The 15504-nt window shown below is 40.0% G+C and overlaps 1 protein-coding gene across 2 annotated transcripts in view; it reads left to right on the top strand.

Moving 5' to 3' along the window:
- The window catches only part of slc25a12 (solute carrier family 25 member 12), a 122364-nt gene that overhangs the window by 57341 nt on the left and 49519 nt on the right, over positions 1 to 15504 (top strand). For both annotated transcript variants that reach the window (XM_078228390.1, XM_078228391.1), the window contains exons 10-12: positions 3760 to 3844; positions 8498 to 8656; positions 11869 to 11921. In XM_078228390.1, coding sequence (XP_078084516.1) covers positions 3760 to 3844; positions 8498 to 8656; positions 11869 to 11921 — 297 coding nt within the window. The remainder of the gene's footprint in view (positions 1 to 3759; positions 3845 to 8497; positions 8657 to 11868; positions 11922 to 15504) is intronic.

The raw sequence follows: 15504 nt of genomic DNA, 5'->3' as shown, positions 1-15504 counted from the left end.
TTTTTGTGAGAGTTTGAAAATGCGCAATCTGATTCCTACCAGTAAGGGGAGGAAGTGGAGCCTGAGCTCGCCGGAAAGCTGGCAGCTCACAGTAGAGGGTACAGTCGCACATGCGCAGATCTTTCTGTTCTGTGCAACAGACCAGAGATCAGTCAGGCTCCCCACCTCCTTGATATTGCCCCCCATCATGCCCGGTCGATCGCCCCAGCCCAGTCGATCCCTCTGGTTGCAGGGAGGACTTTTGGCCTCTCGCGTGATATTACCGGCTCACCCCATCCACTGACCGGCAGGACAAGAAGGCAAGATTGCCCCCTCAGTCTTTTCAATACAAACATATGCTCCCATCCACACTCTTACAAACATACGAATTAGGTCCTGCGAGCCTGCTTCGCCATTAAATAAGATCATGGCTGATGTGATTATAACCTTAAACCCACATTCCTGCCTACCCCTGATAACTTTTCATCCTCTTACTGACCAAGAATCTAGTTACCTCTGCCCTAAAAATATTCAAAGTCTCTGCTTCCACCGTCCCTGGAGGAAGAGAGTGCCAAATGTTTTCAACCTTCTGAGAGAAGATGGAAATAGAGGGATATGGGCCAAATGCGGGCAATTGGGACTAGCTTCGGGGTTTAAAAAGAATGGCGGCATGGACAAGTTGGGCCGAAGGGCCTGTTTCCATGCTGTAAATCTCTATGACTCTAGAAAACAAAATCCTCATCTCTGTCTTAAATGAGTGATCCCATGTTTTTAAACTGTGACCTCTAGTTCTAGATTCTCCTACAGGAAGAAACATCCTCCCCACATCCACCCTGCCAAGACCTCTCAGGATCTTGTATGTTTCAATCAAGTCAGCTCTAACGTTTCTAAACTCCAGTGGATACAAGCCCAACCTTTCCTCCTGAGACTACCTGCCCAATCCGGATATTTGTTTTGTAAACCTTCTCTGAACTGCTTCCAATACCGTATATCTTTCCTTAATATCTTTCCTTAAATAAGGAAACCAATACTATACTCCAGATGTGGTCTCACCAATGCCTGTGTAATTGAAGCATAACCTCCCTACTTTTGTATTCCATTCCCATCTCAATAGATTATAACATTCTATTATCTTTTCTAATTACTTGCATATCAACCTTTTGCAATTTATGCACTAGGTCATCTCAATCCCTCTGCATCTCCAAGCTTTGCAATCTCCCACCATTTATATAATGTTTCTTTATTTTCCCTGCCAAACTCAACAATTTCACACTTTCCCACATTACACTCCATTTGCAAGTCTTTGCCCACTCACTTAACCTGTCTACATCCCATTGTAGCCCCCTTGTGTCCTCTTCACATCTTACTATCCTGTCTTTCTTTGTCATCAGCAAACCTAGCAACCATACCTTCAGTCCTTTCATCCAAGTCGTTTGCATACTGTAAATTGTAAAACATTGAGGCCCCAGCACTAATCCTTATGGTACACTGCACCTTGCATCTTGCCAACCAGAAGACGAACCATTTAACCTACCTTACTGTTAGCTCGTCAATCTTCTATCCATGCCAATATGTTACCACCTACATCATGCGCCTTTATTTACCACAATTCTTTTGCTCATTCTTGCCATGGAGGCATGCTGCCTTTAAACTCTCTCAGATTCTGGCAGAACAAGACTGTCTATATAAAATATAGTTCAGTGATACTTCTAAAAATTTATACAGAAAACCCCCTGTGAGGCACCCTATGGACTCTTCCCCTCCTGTAAGCCTATGTCCATGGAAATGTGAGTCCTGATTCCAGGTAGAAATGTTAATTAGTTATCTTTTAGACTCCTAAGTTCATTCTGTCTTGAAACTAAATAACCAATTTAGGAACTGTCATTTTGAACACCTTCCTGGGACATTGGAGACAAACAATCTATCCACTGTCTGCACAGATGCTTTTGCCATTGTCTACAGGAGTGAACACTTTGTATCTTCACAGTAAAATAACCTGTACCTCCCCTTTAATCTTTAACAACCAAGCCACTTCAGCTTGCTGTCAGCAGAATTCAGAACAGGTCCAATAGCTGCTTTGTTCCTCCATTTTGGGACCCTACACCAGTGGTTCCCAAACTTTTTTCACTGGGCCACACTTTCCGAATAAAAATTTGCTCCTGCCACACCAAATCTTTTATTGATAAGAAATACATTCAAAAACAAAAAAAAACGCCTAGCAGTGCTTGATTCATAACATAGAACACAACTACTTTATAATATGATCATGGGACATCCAGAAAGTATAAAACAATGCTTGTTTAAAACATGTTTAAATGTTTCTTTGATTGATTGTTCTTGAATCTTCCCGCCACACTTGCCATCCTCTCTCGCCGTACCAGTGTGGTGCGCCGCACCCTTTGGGAACCACTGCCCTACACTGTCCCAAATCATAACACTTTTTTACAAAACCTCGCAATCAGAATAAACACCACTATTTTCTGCACTGTTCTAAGACATCTTTTTTTTTCTATTTGAAATGCCATATAAATGAAAAAGTCAAATGCATTACTTATCTTCCCAACTTAACTTTCACCATTGTAGGACATAATTTAGAGAAGTGGAGTTGGTTACTTTTTGCTTACTGCAGTTCAAAACAATTGGGGTGGGGGGGCGCGCGCGCGTCATACTGGCCATGGGCAGGTGGGGGGTGGTCAGCTAGCCATGGTGGGGGCAGGCTAACCATGGGGGAGGGGATCGAGGCTGCCCATGCACCATTGGGGAGGTGGGGCTGGAGAGGGTGTAGGGGGGTGGTTCTGGGCTGGCCATGGGGAAGCTGGTGATGAGGAGGGCCAGCGCATGCGCCAATCAGTGGCCCACCCAGCTGACCTCTCGGGTGGGATTGCCCCCCCCCCCAAAAGCATGAATCCCCTGGTGGCACTGTGATGCACCATGTGCCACAAATCCATCCCACTAAGTGGGGAAATTGCCCCCCCCATATACTCAATATCTATGATCAGACTGATGACACATTAGTGTGGGATGAATACTTGAAAAATAATAATTTTTTAGAATAACTGTTTGAAGTGAATGAATGTATTTCACCAATTGTGTGAATGGGCAGCAAGTCATGCCCAGATTAAAATAAAATGCTGGAAAAACTCAGCAGGTCTGGCAGCATTTGTGGAGAAGAAACAGAGTTAACATTTCAGGTCTGTATGATTCTTCAAAGAAGTCACAGGGACTTGAAATGTTAACTCTGTTTTTCTCTCTGTACAGGATTTCTGTTTTAATTTTAGATGTCCAGCATCCACATTATTTTGCTCTTATTATAGCCATATCTGGATGAACAGCAGTGGCTGTGGTTATTATCCATGGCAAAAGTTGCTCAAAGCATAGTGTTTATTAAAACAGTTATGGAAAAACTTGGCTTGTGCATTTTATTTATTGAAAAAATCTTTTTTTGTGTTAATTCTACAAGTGGTAGAGCAACTAGAATTAAATTATTTAAAAATTGTGCTCAATAAAATACCAACATTAAAAGTTATAAATTATATGAAGGAAACTGTTAAAAGTAAGTGGTGCTGTTTTGAACAATTTTATTTAATACCAAAAAATTGCAGTCATTATTTAAATTTAAGCTAATTCCAATTTTTCTTGTTTGCTGAGTTATAATTTGTAATAGCTAATGTAATTACCTTCCAACAGTATTTGAATGATATTTCTTACTAAATTTTACAAAAGCTAATTGAATTATATTCCTTTCCCATATTCATCCTTTTTGTTTTTTTTCCTCCCTAGCAATCTTACAGTGATACTAGCAGGCCTGTGTGGCTCCAGGTTGTTGAGTCTGCTTACAGGTTCACTTTGGGCTCAATTGCTGGAGGTGAGTGACATGTCTCAGTGCTATTCTCAGACCCAGGCTAGTGTAATAGGATCCCACTAGACCAGTACAGATCAGCTAAGGTGCAGGCTCTTATAATAAAGGGCCAACGTTGGAAGGCTCTCTAAAGTTCCCTTTATATTTACTTGTGATCAGAGGACCCGACATTGTACAGCAATGCCAGTTCTGGCTCCAGACTGTCTTCAGGAGCTCAATACCTATAATTATATAGGTCTTCTGGACAAAATAGTGAATCATGTTAAATATATTTGATGGGAAAGAGAGAGAACAAATGTTCAAGATTCTGTGGGAATTAAGCTAAAATGTTTATTTTAAAGTTTATTTATTAGTGTCACAAGTAGGCTGACAACACTGCAATGAAGTTACTGTGAAAATCCCCTATTCGCCACTGACACCTGTTCGGATACACTGAGGGAGAATTTAGCATGGCCAATGCACCTAACCAGCACATCTTTCGGACTGTGGGAGGAAATCGGAGCATCCAGAGGAAACCCACACAGACACTGGGAGAACTCCGCACAGATAGTGACCCAAGCCGGGAATTGAACCAGTGTCCCCGGCGCTGTGAGGCAGCAGTGCTAACCACTGTGTCACTGTGCTGCCTGTCATCACATGTACTGTTTTAAAATTTCTCTGCATTAAGGCATGGAAGAGAAGTCCCCTGAAGAACACTAAATACACCTTGTTGGTTTTATATTCTGTCTCCAACTTTGCAAGTGTTTTTACTGCATCACGTTGAAAAGAGTTTTCGAGAAGCAGCAGAATTTCCATAAGTACATTCTAATTTTGACAAACTGTCCCATTTAAAAAACAAAGATGTTGTTAAAACCAGTTATATTCAGGAGATGCCTTCATGTAGATAAATCTGTTATGCTGCTGGTAGTGATGAAATTTGAAACTTATTTTATTTTAACTCTAGTTTTTGAGGTAGCAGTCTGAAATAAGCGACCAATAACTGTCAATATATTTAATGTCAACACAATAGAATGTTATGCTTGCAAAATAGTACTATGATAATATTTTACTTTTTATTAGACAACAAAGAAACTTGGAAAAAGGTATAAGACTTTTATTTAAAATTCTGTTCCATCTGCCAGCAGTAAATTTCCAGTTCAGCAGGCTACAGAATACAATCTACATGGGTATTTAACACGTGCAAATCAGATGTTGCAGCCCATTTTAATTCCTTAGCCTCAGTATTCGAGATGGAAATTATTAAAAGTAACATTGATATTAATAGGAGGGGATGTCTTTGCATATAAAAAAACTCGATTATTTTCTCGTTTTTTTTCCTAACCAAGGGGCAGCAGGTTGTCAAATCTCAACTAATTGGCTACTCTGTTGCATGAGAGGCAGTACTGCATTTTTTGCTCTTTCTGCCTGCTTAGCCTTTACCTGACCCTGAGCTCACTTTCTTTCTTGCTTCCGACTCATTACCTAACTTGTTATTTTCCATTATTTTTCCCTAATTCTGCTTTCATTCTCTTAAGATCCAGTTGTGTCACTTGGCTTATTAGCTAACGTGCATGGTCAGGGTTAAAATCATCTAAGTCCACTTGTAGGTCTGAGACAACACAGTTCATGCTTGGTTACATTTTATCTTTGCTGATTTGAAATTGACTGGAGGACCTGCTGCAGTAAGAGTTTTACACTCTTACTGTGTTTACCCCAGTCCAACCACCGGCATCTCCACATTATGAGTACCTGCTGCAGGCAGACAGGGGCTTAATATAAAAGTAACATCAGTGAAGTCGTAATGCCATGTTAACTTCGGCACTCGGGGCCAAACCAACAGCCGCACTATAGCAGTAGTCACAGAGTGGCCAGAGTGGCTACAGGAAGATCAGCCCATCCTTCTTCCTTGACTTCTGGGTGCGCCATTATTCCCATTCCAAGATAAAATGGAACCAAATATCTAAACTATAAAAAGGAATCATACAAATATTTTATTGTCCCAGGAATAGAGTCATGATGGGCTATCTTTTGTTTGTCCTTGAGATGTGAGTTCCGTTGACAAGGCCAACATCCACTGCTAATCCCTCTTGCCCTTGAGAGGATAGTGGTGAGCTGTGTACTTGACCTTCAGCAGTCCACGTCCTGTAGTACACCCGCAGTGCTGTTAGGGAGGAAGTTTCAGAATGTTGTCAGGAAGCAAATGACAATATATTTTCAACTCGGGAAAGTGAATGACTTGAAGAGAAACTTGTAGGTGGTGGTGTGCCTTTGGCATGCCCTTGTTCTTTTAGGTGGTAGAGGTCACGGATTTGCAAGGTGCTATTGAAAGAAACATGGCAATTTGCTGCAGTGCACCTTGTAGATATTACATACTGCTGCTACTGCGTGTTGGAGGGAGGGAATATGCAAGATAACAGAGATGATACTGACAAAGGATACTGATAGGTTTCCTCTGTTTTTACTGGAGGTCAACAAAGAGGACAACAATATTAGAAAAAGTCAAGATGGTTATTGTAACCATTAGGATAGAAAGGCTATACTAGTTAAATGGGGGACAAACCCAGCGCCTGGCACACTAGATCTGCATCTGTTCTTTTTTTCAAAATTGGTGGGGGAGGCGATGGAAGAATCACCAGAATCAATGTTAAAAAAATGGTCAAATGGAAAAGGAATTGTGTTGGATATCAAATAAAAATGATTTTTTAATCCAGGGTACTATAGTTATTTTAATGTTAGTGGTTGGCAAAAGGCTAGAATCTTTGCAGAAATATTATATACCAAAAACACCCAGACACACAGGGTAGAATTCTCCCACCTGTGGGTGTGGGGACCAGGACAGGTAAAGTGTTTTCCGTTGCAGAGGCCAATTGGAAATCATGCCTTATCTTCCAGCCTGACCTCGTTAGTCATCTGCCTGGGCCTTTAACGGTATATTCCATGGCGGAGCGTGCTTGATTGCGTGAGTCCTGTCGTCATGTCTGGGTGCCATATTTAACAGGCACCCCAACATAACTGACTCACTGCTGAAGAAAGAAGGTGCATCTCCAAGAATACTGTGAGGCTGCAAGATGGACCACCTTGATGACGCAGAATCTTGAAGATCCACCTGATAGATGCTCCCCTCACCCAGGGCTGTGGTGTTCTAGGGTCGTGAGCGGCCTCCATCCCGAACACCAGAGGCAACTCCAGGCATTCTTTAGGTAAGTCCTGACTTCTGCACACCATGTTGTTCCAGATGTGTTCTGGAGCGGTGTGCTTTCCTGCTGGAATCACGGAGAATTGGTTACGGGTGGAAGGTTTCAGTCAGGCCTTCATTTGCATCCCATTAGCAGGGTCCAAATCAATTTCATGCTGGCCACTAGTGGGTTTCCCAGTCTGCCGTGGCAGGCACCAGTGGAAGATTCTGTTGGAAATTCATGCTGAGATTAAACTGATTTTGGGCCTTCTGCCGAATCCTTTTCCCCACCTCCCCTCTCTGTCTGCAATTGAACCCGCCAGCAGGGGCATGGGAGAATTCCACTCCGAGAATATAACAGAGTTTCTCTGAGTAAGGTAATTTTTAAAAATTAACTTTAGTTAAGAAAGTAACAGAGAGTAGGCAAGAGTGATGCAGTGGATGTGATATACAGAAGGTGCTTATAACAGGTCAATGTGAATGGAATTAGGTTCCATAGACCCTTTTGCTCTGATTTTATTTTGAAGAATGCTTCCTGAACAAAATTAATGTATTTTATGTCCTCAAAAAAAGGTTCAGAATATTGTGGTATTAAGATTAGTTATCCCGAATGGAAGAGTTTATTGTATGTGTTAGAAGTTTTTAAAAAATATATATGTTCCTCAAGCTCCATGGAAGTTTTACGCTGCTTAACAATGTCATTTATAATGTTGGCAACACTGCTGGTGATCCTCCCTAACATTTAGATGTGTCGTTTCATTAATTCTGGTACGATACTCTCACTACTGTTAACTTTTCTTTTCAATTTATTATGGTTTTATTTTCATGAACAGATGCAATCTGCATCATTTATAGTGGCGAGTTGATAACACCATTTGTTCACTATAAGCATTGGACAGTTAAACTATCAATGTCCCCAGGTAACCTCCAGGCAATTCAGAATGTAACATTAAAATTTGTAAAGTAAATCCAAGTGTGTTAAAGATGACGTCATATGACAGAATCAAGTAAACGATCCAAATTATTTTGCCTCCTCACCTTATTAAATAGTATCTAAAACTGTTGTATTTCAAAGGCAATGGCAGTAATTCAGGAACTTTGAAATTGGCCAGCTCTCAATTCATAGGAAGTAAGTGGCACTGCTGCCTTGCGGCACTGACAGCATCAACCTCTTATATCATGATTTGGGTAAAAGGCAGCTATCTTGACGGTTAATTTATTCCTTTCAACCTAGAGCTTTAAACTGCAGTAATAAAAAAGTTGGTAATTAAGGTAATTGTAGTTTAGCAAGATGTGATAAACTTATTATAAGAAGGACCTTTGTAATTTTTTAGGTGCTGAAAATTGTCATGGGAAAGTGTCTTGTATAGACAGTTGCTTGCCATAAGCATGGGCTTTGTAACTGGTGGAGACTGTATTTAAATATTAACCATTGATGTGATTATTTCATAACTTTTCAACACTGCTACTTTAACTTAATTTGGCCATTGTCTTTTTTTATGCAGCGGTGGGAGCTACTGCCGTTTATCCTATTGATTTGGTGAAAACAAGGATGCAGAACCAGCGGTCTACGGGGTCCTTCATTGGGGAACTGATGTACAAAAATAGTTTTGATTGTTTCCAGAAAGTTATACGGTATGAAGGCATTTTCGGTCTCTATAGAGGTAGGTTTTTAGTAGAATTATATAACGAGTAGATTTATTAAGGGAGTATGGTGGTTGTGTTTCTTTTAGCCGTGATGGGATGATTATCTGATTCCAACTCTTGCCTAGTGACAATCATGCCATGTGGTTTTAGTTTTATGACTGTAACTCCAATAACATTTGTTAAGACTGACACTTATTCTAATGGTGAGGTTGTTAATTCAGTGGTATATGGTATTCTGAATTTGAGTGGGATGAGATGGCAAAGAATAAATATTTTGTTTCATTCTTGGTACTGCCAATGTATCACTTTTTTCAGTGCACAGAACAATTGGGAAAGTATCTTCTTTGTCCTTTTCTTTCTCCTCCTTCTCCTCTCCCACTACCACTGGAGTAAAATATAGGAGGTACCTTGTTTGCACCTTGCCCACACTTTTTCTAACTGGAGTTTTCTGATCTAGTGGTTTCATTTTTTTTCTGCAAAGTAAATTTATGGAACCCAGTGGTACATTCCGTCCGAACCTTGAAAAACTTCTGGCTTCTGTTGATGAGAAAGTTTAACATAAGACAAGTGCCACATTTGTCAGCAATAACAATACCATTTATTAAATGAAGAGAAATATGGCTATCAATCAGGATTTCCCCAAAATTTAGTTGGCCAGCATACATCTTATCAAGTTGCATGATGTACTGATTAGGAGAAAAACAAATCAAGAGAACACCAGAAAATTACAAAAAAATGTCCACCCTCAGTGCTAAGCAAAACTCTGTTTTTGTGAAAAATGAAAATCAGGTTCCTAATTCAGATAAAGGAAGGAGAGGCTGCCATCTGCTGATGAATTATTCCAGAAAATGTCAGTGTTGCTTTTCCCTAAGTATGCTCCGCTTATTGAGAACCTTTGACTGGGAATACCAGATATGCATGACTGCTTTGGCTGAGTCCCAGCAAAAGTCACTCAACAGTCTTTTCAGAAGCAGATCGGGTTCACTGACAGACATTAAAAGATCTGAAAAGGACTCAAACCACCGTTCTAATCTTTGAAAAAGAAACAGACTTGATGCACAGAGGAAAAGTAGCAATTCATAAAGCCTGACGAGGAAGTTGATCTTGATTTAACACAATTATTTTGTGTATGTGTCCAGGTTAAAGTCAGGGTAATTCCATGTTTTGAATAAAAAAGTTAATTTAGCCTTTTAGCATCTTGCTTGACCCTTTACCTCTTAATAAATACATCTGTTGTGCACCTTGATACATTTTTCTACATTAGGGGAACTGTAAAATTGCAAGTTATTGTTGAACTGTGAAATAATTTGTTTAATATTCCAAAACTACAACATGGAGGGGGGCGGGCGGGCGGGGGGGGGGGGGGGGCGGGCGGGCGGGGGGGGGGGGGGGGGGGGGGCGGGGGTTTTGAACCTGTTACATGCCAAGGTTCTTATGGTTCGTGCTTAGGTTGGTGCTTCATGAAGGTTGGTATCCATCTTTTGGAAGAATTATCGGTCACCTGGAGATGTAGTGCTAGAGCTTAGTTACATGTATGGTTACATGTAACCATAAGGTTACATGTAACCATAAGGTATAGCTATGTTGTCTCCACATCCTGGGACAAAGGAGAATGTCTCTCGAAACTTCAATGAGAGGGTTTGGTTGTAAAAATGCATTTAAGAGACAACTAATATGAATACCACAAATTTAATTGCTTCATTCAACTCCAACTGCATGTACATCAATCATTCTGCTCTCGGAATAGGGGGGGCTACCTGAGGCTTGAGCTAAGTAGTTTTTAATGTGGATAGCCAGTGTCTGTAGCTGTACTCATGATAACATGACACTCGAGCATAGGAGGTGATTTTTATTAATAGCATATATCGGCAGATGGAGGAAGCAACCAGATTGTCCACTAAACAAGGACTGATCGAATTTGGTTATTGGCCTCAATTTAAATAAAATGGGTGCACTGTCAGTACTAAATAAATGTTGACAGGCAGCTCGCTGATCAGAGGTATGGAATGGAACAACTGGAGGATTCTCCACAGAACCAAATTGGTGGAGCACTCCTAGACCAACAAAAATAATCTTTACAAAAATGTATTTAAAGTGGCCTTCCAGTATTGCCTTTATGGGCTGCTGGTTTGGTTGTAGAGAGTTCTGTCTGTATCTTAATCAAAATCCCTCCCAGCAACACCACCATATCCAATTAACTGCTTATTTATCATTTGCAGTTTGTGAGACTTGCTATGTTCAGATTGGCAGACACATTTGTCTATCTTTCAAAAAAAGTGATTTGTTGGTTATGAAACACCGTAGGACATCCCGCAAGGCACAATTAAAAAGCGAGTGCTCTTGTTTGTATTTGCCTAATTGCGCTCATTCTTTGATACAAGTTAATTAAATAATTTTCTCTGATCATGTTGAAGCTGGATAGCTTTCATAGTAACTTCCACTATTTGGTTTGACAAATTAAATTATCTTCTGAGAAAGTCCTTGATGGTACATATTTCAAATGGGCACTCTTCATGTCACAACATTGTATGTTAGCAGACTATTCAATTGCAACAGGGCACTGCAGCCAAATTTGATCCTGCCCTCAGCCTTTGCATAGCCTAGGACATTTATCGGCTAGTAGCAAAAAACAGGAACATAAAGAGGAAGTGACCTTGGTCACCTCAAGCCTGCTCTGCCACTTAAATCATGACTGAACTTTCATGTCAACTCCACTTGCCCACCCTTTCCCATGCCTCTTTGTATACATGCATGCAAAAACTTAAGGCAATTTAATTGCAGATTGTCCAGTTAAAAAAATGCCAGGCTGAAAAGGGCATCAGACTTGCAAGGACAAGAGTGAGATTTTACTGTCAGACCGCCTCAGTGCAGTTAGTTAAATTAATTCAAATGTATATTGGATCAGATTTGTAACAATAGAATTTAATTATTTGTATAAATCTTATTTAATAACCAGAAAAAAATGCAAATAATTTTTATCTTGTAATTATAGAAACCATATAACAACAGTAGAGTTTGTAATGATGCAGCTGCTCTATTTTCCTAGATTAAAGTCCTTTTTGAATACTGATATGAGTTGATTGAATTTTATTAACAAATACTAATAACGTTTCTTCACAAATCTGATGGTTTTGTTGTAATAATTTAATGTAGATAATATTCCAGTGACAAATTTATATCCATATTTCATTATTGCTGATGGTTTGATCATACCCTTCTAAACACTTAGGTCTTTTACCACAGTTGTTGGGTGTTGCTCCGGAAAAGGCCATTAAACTTACTGTAAGTCTTCATTCTATTCTTAATTCTTTGTTTTGATTTTGTTTAGTTACTGTTTGAACCTAAATTTAATAACTACAAAGTCTTCAATTTTACCCTTAGACTCTCAAAGGCACACTACTAGATGTATATAGATGGTTAGAAACAATTCGAGGCTATTTGCATTTGACTCTTAAAAAGCCAAGGTACAATTAATTAAAACTTACTTTGTGCTCTTGGTCTGATGTTGATTTTGTTTTTAGCTCTTCAGTTCTGAAAATTGCTAAAGTGTACCATTTAAGATATTCAGCGAACAAAATAGCTAATTGTATGTGCACAAGGCAATACACTCCAAACTAAACATCCTCCTTTCCATTGGATGCATCCATTTTATTGATATTGATCCTGCAAGGAGATGATCTGTAACTTGAATATTTTGTACCATTTCTTAACCTGTAGGGTAAATTTGTTCTTGTTCTATAAATGAATTATTGATACAATTTTTTTTTAATGCTTATTCCTTTTCCTGGTTATCACATTTCCCTCAACCTCAGAAAACACTTTCCTGCAAACAAGTATCACAACATTGCAATGTTTGAATTTTTTTGAGGATCTAGGGACGTTACAGGATAAAAGGCGCCCTTCTCCAAGAACTTACTAGAGATTAATTTGGTTGGTTTTTCATGGGTTGTCTCTTGCGTTTCAATTTGCATGAGTTTTATTCTGTTCCCTATTTCTTCCTCACATTGATTGGAATTTTCCCTTCTTTCCTCTCCTCTACCATCCCTTCAGATTCTTGACTTCCTGTCCTGCTTGCAGTTTAATACAGATGCAACAATAACATAGCCGTTGATTATAATGGCTCACTTACTCAGCCATTATTTTAAGGAGCACAATCCACTGAATTCAAACTTTTTTGTAATGTTTTTGACTGTTCATTATCTCAAACACAAATGCCAAAAGCTGAAGCCAAAAGCAAGACCCTGCACATTCGCCATTACCAGCTTTTGAATAACTTTAAAAATAGTTTTCTCCTAAGAGTTCGGTTTACTTTACTGAACCAATAATTTCTCTACAAGGGTATGTACAATCTTCCACTAACCCACAGGGCCAAACTTCCTCGGAGGTCCCTCCTGCCCTAATCTTGAATTGGTACCTTTCTCTAATTTAATCCTTTAACACCCCCCCCCTTCTAAATATGTCTATAGCTTTTGACACAGTTTATCCTCTTCAAACACCTTTCCACTGTCATCTAGCTCTATCCGCATGGTTCTGTTCTTATCTGTCTAAATATAGCCAGAGAATCACCTGCAATGGATTCTCTTTCCACTTCTGCACTGTTGATCTCTGGTGTCTCCCAAGGATATATTCTTAGCCCCTTTCTATTTTTCATCTATATGTTGCCCTTGAATCATTCAAAAAAACCCACCAGATTCCAGATATACATTGAAGACACCCAGCTCTAACTCACCACTGCCCCTCTCAACCCCTCCATTGCCTGCTTGTCTGATATCCAGTACTCGATAAGCATACATTTCCTCCAATTAAATCTTGGAAAGACTGATGCCATCGTTTTCAGTCCCCGCCACAAACTGTACTCCCTAGTCATTGTTTCCATTATTCTCCCTGGCACCAATCTGTGGTTGAACCGCATTGCTTGTAACCTTTGTCATATTTTAGCCCAAAATGAGCTTCCAACTACATTAACATGGCATTGATGGAAGAGATTGTTGACAGTGCTGTCAAGCGGCACTTGGTCAAAGGCAAATGGCTTCCTGACAGTCAGTTTGGGTTCCGCCATAGCCTCTTAGCTCCTGACTTCAATATAGCCTTAGTTCAAACACAGACATAAGAGCTGAACTTCAGAGATGAGGTGACAGTGACTGTCTTTGACATCAAGGGCACATTTGACTGAGCAAAGGTAAATTATGAAAGAAATCTATTGCAAAAGATAAAAACTGATAGCAAAACACTGAGTAAGTATATTAAAAGGAAGAGATAGCTAAAGTTAACACTGGTTAACTTGAGGACAAGAGGACAAGACTGGGGAGTCAATAATGGGGCACACACAAGTGGCAGAGACACTAAATCAATACTTTGTCTTGGTTTTCACGGTTGGAGAACAGTAGAACCATCCCATTAGTAACAGGTGATGCAGAGGTTGTTGAAAAGGAGCAACTTAAAGCTATCACCATCACTAGGGAAAATGTACTGAGCAAGCTATTGGCATTAAAGGCAGACAGTCGTCAGGGCCTGATGGCTTACACCCTAGGATCTTAAAGGAAGTGGCAGCAGAGATAGTGGACGCATTGGTTGTAATATTCCAAAATTTCCTGGATTCTGCAAAGGTTCCAATGGAATGGAAAAAGGCTAATGTAACGCCCCTTTTCAAAAAGGGAGAAAGTAGGAAACTATAGAACAGTTAGTTTAACGTCTGTTGTTGGGAAACTGTTGGAATCCATTATTAAGGAAGTAGTCATGGGACATTTGGAAAGTCAAAATGCAATCCATCAGAATCAGCATGGTTTTATGAAGGTTAAGGCGTGTATGACTAATTTGCTGGAGTTCTTTAAAGATGTGACAAACAAAGTGAATAATGGGGATCCTGTAGATGTAGTATATCTGGACTTCTGGAAGACATTTGATAAAGAGCCACACAAAAGGTTAATACACAAGGTAAGATCTCATGGGGTTGGGGGTAATATATTAACTTGGATAGAGGATTGGCTAACCAACAGAAAAGTTGGCAAGCTGTAACTAGTGGGGTGCCATAGGGTTCAGTCCTGGGGGTCCCAACTATTTACAATCTAGATTAATGTCTTGGATGCAATGATAAAATACCATAGCCAAATATGCAGACAACAGTAAAATACGTGGGAAAGCGAGCTGCATTGAGGAAATAAGAAATTTACAATTGGATGTGGATAGGTTAGGTGAGTTGACCAAAATTTGGCAGATGGAATTTAATGCCATTTTGGTCCCCTTACTTGAAGAAGGATGTAAATGCATTTGAAGTGGTTCAGAGAATGAGCGGCGAAACACTAAACAAATTTAAGGAAGAGATAGATGGGTTTTTAATTAGTAGAGGGATTAAGGGTTTTGGGAAGTGGGCTGGAAGGTGGAGATGAAGCTGAGATGAGATCAGCCATGATTGTGTTGAATGGCTGAGCAGACTCGAGGAGTTGAATTGCCTACTCCTGCTCCTGGTTCTTGTGTTCAAGGTGCCCAAGCAAAACTGCTGTCAATAGGAATCAAGGAGAACTCTCCACTGGTTGGAGTCATAACCAGCAAAAAGGAAGATTATTGTAGTTATTAGAGGTCAATTATCTCAGTCTCGGGACATTGCAGGAGTTCCCCAGGGTAATGTCCTAGGCCCAATCATCTTTATCTGCTTCATCAATGACTTTTCCTCCATCATAAGGTAAGATGTGGGGATGTTCATTGATGGTTGCATCATGTTCAGCACCATATGTGACGCTTCAGATACAGCTGCAGTTTGTGCTTATATGCAGCAAGACCTGGACAACATTCAGAGTTGGCATTGGTAAGTGGCAAGTAACATTCGTGCCATACAAGTGCCTGTCAAAGATATCTCCAACAAGAAAAA

The sequence above is a fragment of the Mustelus asterias genome, chromosome 14, assembly GCF_964213995.1.
Source record: "Mustelus asterias chromosome 14, sMusAst1.hap1.1, whole genome shotgun sequence".
Classification (NCBI taxonomy): Eukaryota; Metazoa; Chordata; class Chondrichthyes; order Carcharhiniformes; family Triakidae; genus Mustelus; species Mustelus asterias.
Note: the sequence above shows the minus strand (reverse complement) of the source record. Positions and strands in the feature narration are given on the sequence as shown.